The sequence below is a fragment of the Solenopsis invicta genome, unplaced genomic scaffold, assembly GCF_016802725.1.
Source record: "Solenopsis invicta isolate M01_SB unplaced genomic scaffold, UNIL_Sinv_3.0 scaffold_1000, whole genome shotgun sequence".
In the NCBI taxonomy this organism is placed as follows: Eukaryota; Metazoa; Arthropoda; class Insecta; order Hymenoptera; family Formicidae; genus Solenopsis; species Solenopsis invicta.
In genome coordinates, this window is record NW_024105215.1 from 1 (window position 1) to 6948 (window position 6948).

General features: G+C 38.7%; 2 protein-coding genes across 2 annotated transcripts; one reads left to right on the forward strand and one right to left on the reverse strand.

The window, feature by feature from the left end:
- Window positions 1-161: 161 nt before the first annotated feature.
- On the forward strand, window positions 162-1658 carry LOC120359845 (the record flags this gene model as incomplete). Its single annotated transcript, XM_039459231.1, is given in 4 exon segments — window positions 162-228; window positions 307-475; window positions 1051-1196; window positions 1512-1658. Coding segments are annotated over 3 exon segments (249 nt in total), but the record flags the coding sequence as incomplete, so codon positions are not given.
- A 1894-nt stretch (window positions 1659-3552) lies between these two features.
- On the reverse strand, window positions 3553-6924 carry LOC113003955. Its single transcript, XM_026135557.2, has one exon. It carries the CDS (start codon window positions 5761-5763, stop codon window positions 4858-4860), a length of 906 nt encoding a protein of 301 aa, XP_025991342.1. The 5' UTR covers window positions 5764-6924; the 3' UTR covers window positions 3553-4857.
- Window positions 6925-6948: the final 24 nt, after the last annotated feature.

A 6948-nucleotide genomic window follows, 5' to 3' on the forward strand; every position in this document is an offset into this window, starting at 1 on the left:
TAATATTAAAAAAATTTTTTTTTAATTACTAAATTATAGTGAGTTGTTTCTTAAATAAATTTAAGCACTAAGATCTAGCTACGACTGTTGAAGACAAAGGCGTTCTTGTTTGTGTTTTTACCGGTCGAATATTTCTCTGTTATTATATTTTTATATTTTAGAATGACGTTGATGATGCTGATGTAATAAATGCTGCTGACACTGAGTATCCTGTGCTTATCATCAGAGGTATTTTTATTAAAAGCCTTTAAACAATAAATGCTTTACTTTACACCTTTAATCATAATTTTGAATTGTACTTTGCAGGAAAATCATTATACGACGAGAATGCAAAATGTACTGTCGTTATTGGTAAAAAAGTTTCAATTACTTCCACGAATTCTCTGGAAGGAATCTTGATAACTTTTCTCGCATACTACGTTTATGGATTTTGCTATTCACCTAAAATTGAAAAATCTCTAGAATTTATACAAAGGTAACTACGATTTATTATAATTTCTATATAAATGTATATAACGTAAGTATATCCTATATAGCTTAATACTCAATATGGCCTACTTGTTATTTCTATAAGTTTCTTGGTTATATGATGAATTGAACAAATAACGCTGTGTTGTACAGGCTGTCAACATGTTTGCAACAGTTGACAACTCAATTTTTGTATTTTGTTGTTGATAATAAAATCACATTTTTTTTTGTTTCTTTTTATTATCCATCTTTCTAACACTTTTTGTGAAAACGAAATAATATTATTAGACTAGTTAGAACAATTAAGTAACTTATGTATCTAATACGACCTAAATGACACTTTCTAAAAATCTTTATGCATTGCGACCACGTAAATATTTAAAACTGTCTCATATTTTAAATTAATGTTCATAAATATTTTCTACTTTGAATCTGGCCATCAGTTTTTAATTTTGGATTCAGCAAAAAATTAAAAAAAAGCTTAGATAGGTCATATGAGGTACAGTCACCTTATATATATTAAAAATGTTAATAAATATAAGAATTTTTAATTTATTTAATTTAAATATTTACTGCTTTCAGAATTTTTTTATAAATAAATCCACAAAGAGGAGCAAAAGGGCATCAAAAGCTCGATATAATAAATCATTTGATGTGGCAGTATTTAAACTTGCCAAAGAACTTTCGGCTTTTTCTGACCAATTCAGTTTAACCCAGTGATAATTATGGTAAATATACTTATATAATGTGATATACACTATTAGAAATACGTAATGATATTGTTATATTGGATAATAAAGACAGTTTGTAATTCATTTTAATAATACAAATAGAAATTTAATTATACATTGTTAAAAATTTCTGCATTAGATTTAATGAAAAGTACTGGAAGCAAAAGTCAATCACGTACATTAAAAGCATTTTAATGTTGTCAATAAAAATTAAATTACGTAACTAAAATTTAATGGCACAATGAACATTAAACTTCATGCATAATGAACATTAAACTTTATGCACAGTACACATTAAACTTTATGTTATAGATGTTCTGCGTATCTATAAAAGTATCTCGAGCTCACTACTACGTCTGGAGGATGTTTGAGGAAGAAACGACACAATATATGAACGTTTAACAAGAATAGGAACTCTTTTTAATAATCTTTTTAATACTCAGTACAATATAGCACGTGGTAAGTGAACGGTGCGACTCGTAACTCGTAACAGTCTTTTTTCCTCTCTCAGGTGTTCATAAAAGCGTTCAATCCGGCTTGTCCAATAGGCGTACGCCACAGCTAATCCCCCCTCAGTGGCTCCATATCTGGAGTCACGAAACTAACTCTGTGTCCTGGCTGCTTTTGATTTACTTTTGGTATTCTTGAAGGTCCTTGGATAGGGGCGTCGCGTATGGGCGTCTGAGTTACGTCCGCTCTCTCTATGAATGCCGGTTTGAGCCTGTCTGTGTTGATCACCGCCGGCTGGCCTTTGTAGTTGACTCTGTACAAAAAATCTATCAGTCTTTCGGTTACCTCAAAAGGTCCTTCGTATGGCTGTTCTAAGGGTCCTTTTGGACGGTCGATCCTGACGAAGACGTGGGAGCAGTCTTCCAGTTCTCTATGAGTGAAGGTCCTCTGCTTGATATGATGCGCTGCCGGCATCGGTCTTATCTGCCTTATCCTCTCTCGCAACTTTTGTGTAAACATCTCCGGATGTCCTCTTGGTTCGTCATTTATGAAGTATTCTCCTGGTAGTCGTAACGTTGTTCCAAAGACCATTTCTGCTGCCGATGCTTTAATATCCTCCTTCCAGCTGTTTCGAAGTCCTAGCAACACCATAGGAAGTGCGTCCACCCACTCTTTCGTGCCTTGGCACTTGATTGCCGCTTTAAGTGAACGATGCCATCGTTCTATCATATCGTTGGCCTGGGGGTGGTATGCTGTCGTCCGAATTCTTCGACTTCCTATGAGCTTAGTCATTGATTCAAATATCAGTGATTCGAACTGTGATCCTCTGTCCGTTGTGATCACACTGGGTGCTCCAAATCTCGCGATCCAAGTCCTGAAGAATGCGTCTGTGATTGTATCCGCAGTAGTGTTAGCTATTGGTGTGGCTTCTAGCCATCTTGTCGTTCTGTCGATTATGGTCAGACAATATTTATATCCTTTTGAGTTCGGCAACGGTCCCACTATATCCATATGCACGTGTTGGAATCGGTCTTCTGGGATCGGTATCTGTTCCGGCCTCCTATAATTATGTCTGTGTATTTTTGATTTTTGACACGGTAAACAAGTCTTAGCCCAGTAAGCAATGTCTTTTTGCATCCTTGGCCAGACGAATCTTTGTGCGATCATCTTCTTTGTTGTTCTTCCACTTGGGTGTGCCAAATTATGTGTGTTGTCGAATATTCGTTTCCGTAATGTTTTAGGTACGTAGATCCGTATTTCTTTGTTGACGTCACAGTAGATGGTTTTCTCTCCTCCGTCCAAACGAAATTGTTTTAATGAAAGGGATGTCTCCGTCCGTAATAATGTCTTCAGTTCCTCGTCCTTTTGTTGTTCTTCGTAAAGTTCTTCTGTTGAGACGATCACTGGCATGTTAATTTCATTTATTCTTGACAGAGCATCAGCGACTTGGTTCTTGTCTCCTGCAATGTAGATTATGTTAGTGGTTATCTGACTTACAAAATCCAGTTGCCTTCTTTGTCTTTCTGAAGCTTTGTCTGAAGCTTGTGAGAATGCATATTGTAACGGTCTGTGGTCCGTTAGGACGGTCACATCTTGTCCTTCTGCGAAATGTCGAAAGAATTTTAGTGCTAGATATATTGCTAAGAGCTCTATGTCATACGTACTGTAGCGTTGCTGTGTCTCTGACAATTTCTTGGAAAAGAAACCTAATGGCTTGTGTTCTCCGTTTTGCTCTTGTTCTAACACTGCACCTACGTTTACGTTCGATGCATCAGTTTTTAGAATAAGTTTAGCGTTTTCCTTTGGATGAACTAACAGCGTATTTTCGCTTAGGCGATTTTTGCTTGCTTGAAAAGCTTCTTCCGCTTCTTGAGTCCATTCCACCGGGCGTTTGTCGTGTTTCTTAGCTCCTATGAGGTATTCATTTAATGGTGCTAATATAGCTGCCGCATCTTTGATGAATCTGTGGTAAAAATTAATGATTCCGAGGTATCTTCTGAGTTCACTGATGTTTTTCGGTTTTTCGAACTCTATTATTGCTTTGACTCTGTCGGCAGTTGGGTGTATACCATCTTTATTTATTGTATATCCGAGGTATTCTACCTCTCGTTCCGCAAACTTGCTTTTGGCCACGTTGATTGATAGGCCGTAATACTTTAAACGTTAAAATACCAGCTCGAGATGTTTTCGATGTTCCTCTTCGTCTTTAGATGCCACTAGAAGATCGTCGATGTAGCTGCGGCAAAAATCAAGTCCCCTAAGTACTGTGTCCAGAAATCTTTGAAAGGTTTGCGCCGCGTTGCGCAATCCAAATGGCATTCTGTTGAATTCGTATAAACCAAATGGCGTGGTTACTGCAGTTTTATGGCGGTCTTCCTCGGCCACTGGAATTTGATAATATGCCTTTATTAAATCTATTTTGCTGAAAGTGCACCCGTGCAATTGATGCGTGATATCTTGTATATGCGGAAGCGGGTACTTATCTGCAACTGTCGTGCTGTTTAATCTTCGGAAATCTCCGCATGGCCTCCATTCTCCGCTACTTTTCTGGACGAGGTGTAATGGACTTGCCCATTGCGATGAAGAGGGTTGGCATATCCCTTGCGCCAACATAGTTTCGAATTCTCGTTTTGCAGCCGCGTACTTTGCCGGGGTTAACCTACGTGGCCTCTCTGCAGTTGGTTGTCCTTTAGTGGCAATATAATGTTTCACGTTGTGTGTGGTCTTCTTAAGTGCAGTAGGTCGAGTGATTTCGATGTATTTGCTTAGAAGTTCTTTAATTCTGCAGTCTTCATTAATTGTTGCAATTTTCGTATGATTCCCCACTGCTAAACGAGCTGTCACCTTTAGCGAGGTTAGTTCAGTCTTCTATTTTTGAGGTCCGGCAGAATTCCATGGTGCGCTAAAAAATCTGCGCCTACAATTGGTTGAACAACGTCGGCTACAATAAATTGCCATCTGAACGGGCGTCGCAAGCCTAAATCTAAGACGCGTGTCCGGTTACCATAGGTTTTTATAACAGTGTTATTTGCTGTGAATAACTGAAAATCTGTGGGTTGGAGTGCTCCTCTCACTAGTCTTTTTGGGATGACTGACATATCCGCTCCAGTATCTATTAAATATGTAATGCCATCTTTTTTATCTGTTATAGCCAGACGTTTGCTTTTTGTTGATCCGCCGACGGCCGTCTGGATTCGTGGCGGCGATTTTAGTTTTCCAACGATTTTGTTTTGTCGTACGAACATGGGGGGGTGCACTTAAATGCTTTATCTCCGAACTTGTTATGGTAGTAACAATATTCCGATGACTTATTGCTGTCATTGTTACCTCGTTGTTTTGCGCGGCCTCGGCTTGGTGTGCGTCCACGGGATCCGCTACGTTGCCTGTCCCTTAGTGCGAGCTTCTTAACTTGTTGTTTCAATTCTACTATTTCTTTCAGTAGCTTGTCGGAATTATTTTGTCCTCCGCTGACTGCTTGAATTGTTGATGAAGATGGTCTAGCCATTTCTATTATCTTGTCCGCTTGTGCCGCTAATTTTGCTAAATCTTGAACTTCGCTGATCTCCAGTATCGTACGTACGTTTTCTGGGAGTTGTTCCATGAATATGGATTTCAAAATATCGTCTGTCACTTGACCTGCTGCCAAATTACGTAGTCGCTGGAGAAAGATCGAGGGTTTCTCGTCTCCTATCTCATGTGAACCTAAGAGTTTTCTGATATTTGTTGCACTAGTCTCGCCTAAGACCGTGCAGATGCGTTCCTTCAGCGTCGAATATTTGTCTTGAGCTGGCGGATTAGCTATTAGGTCGGCCACTAACGGAAGGACGGACTGGTCTACGTGCAGCACCACATAGCGAAACTTTGAATCATCGCCGGTTATACGATGTATCGCGAAAGCAGCTTCCACCTGCGCAAACCACAAGGCTGGATTATCTTTCCAAAACGGGGGTAAACGTACCGTCTGTGCAGCGCTGATGTTTCCGTCTGGTGGTCCGCCGCCGCCGCCGGTGTTCATTGTTCCTAGATTGAAGTTAGCCGGCTCACCGATGGGAGATAAGTTTGAGGTTTTCGTGTCTTCTTCTTTCTGCCTGGTCGGCGAGTGCTCTATTGGCATTACTTCGGCCTCCTGATTCGCACCGTGTATCTTTATACGGGCGACACGTGCTCGTGTTGTAACGGGGTCACCAATATAGATGTTCTGCGTATCTATAAAAGTAGCTCGAGCTCACTACTACGTCTAGAGGATGTTTGAGGAAGAAACGACACAATATATGAACGTTTAACAAGAATAGGAACTCTTTTTAATAATCTTTTTAATACTCAGTACAATATGGCACGTGGTAAGTGAACGGTGCGACTCGTAACTCGTAACAGTCTTTTTTCCTCTCTCAGGTGTTCATAAAAGCGTTCAATCCGGCTTGTCCAATAGGCGTACGCCACAATGTACAGTAAACATTAAACTTCATGCACAATAAACAACAAACTTCATGCACAATGAACATTAAATTTCATACACAATAAACATTAAACTTTATGTACAATGAACATTACACTTTATGCCAATAAACATTACCTTTCATTCAACGCACATTAAATTTCAGTAACCTGAGCTGAATTTTTAGTTTTTACATTATTGTATTTGTACATTAATATGCATGAAATTTAATTCATGTTACATTAAAATTTTGTTACGTAACTTAATTTTCATTGACAACATTAAAATGCTATAATGTGCGTGATTGACTTTTGCTTCCAGTACTTTTCATTAAATTTACGGCAGAAATTTTTAACAGTGTAGTATCAGAAAAATATAAGACTAAAAACGTATTGACACGTATTACGGCTTATTCCGTATTTAACTCAGCGATTTATAATCTTATCTTTAATCTATAAAGGCAAAACGGTCCATCGATATCAGTAAAATTAATGGCTTGTTATTCGCGTTCTGATACCAGCAGAAAAATACATAAATTCGCCAATGCTACCAAACAATATACCAGGAAGATACTTGTGAGTTTTGTGAAATAGGTCTATGTTATTTCACGCAAGATATATTGCGGTCGACAATTATAAATAGAGGAACCCATCAGATCATGCGAGAATCTGCCTACACATCTCGTCCCCGGGAAAGCCGTGGGTAATTATCGTTGATTCATCTTGCGATCTACGAATCGACGGAGTGTACCAGCGTGGAAGAAAAACGGTCATAAGATCCTGATTCATTTCCAGGACAGCATGTGGTCTACATCCGAGTAATAATAACTATTATGTTCCTACCGGTGTAAATATATCTATGTAA

Excerpts from the sequence above, each read along its gene's own strand:
- LOC113003955 (XM_026135557.2), bottom strand. The coding sequence starts at position 5,763 with ATGCCAATAGAGCACTCGCCGACCAGGCAGAAAGAAGAAGACACGAAA.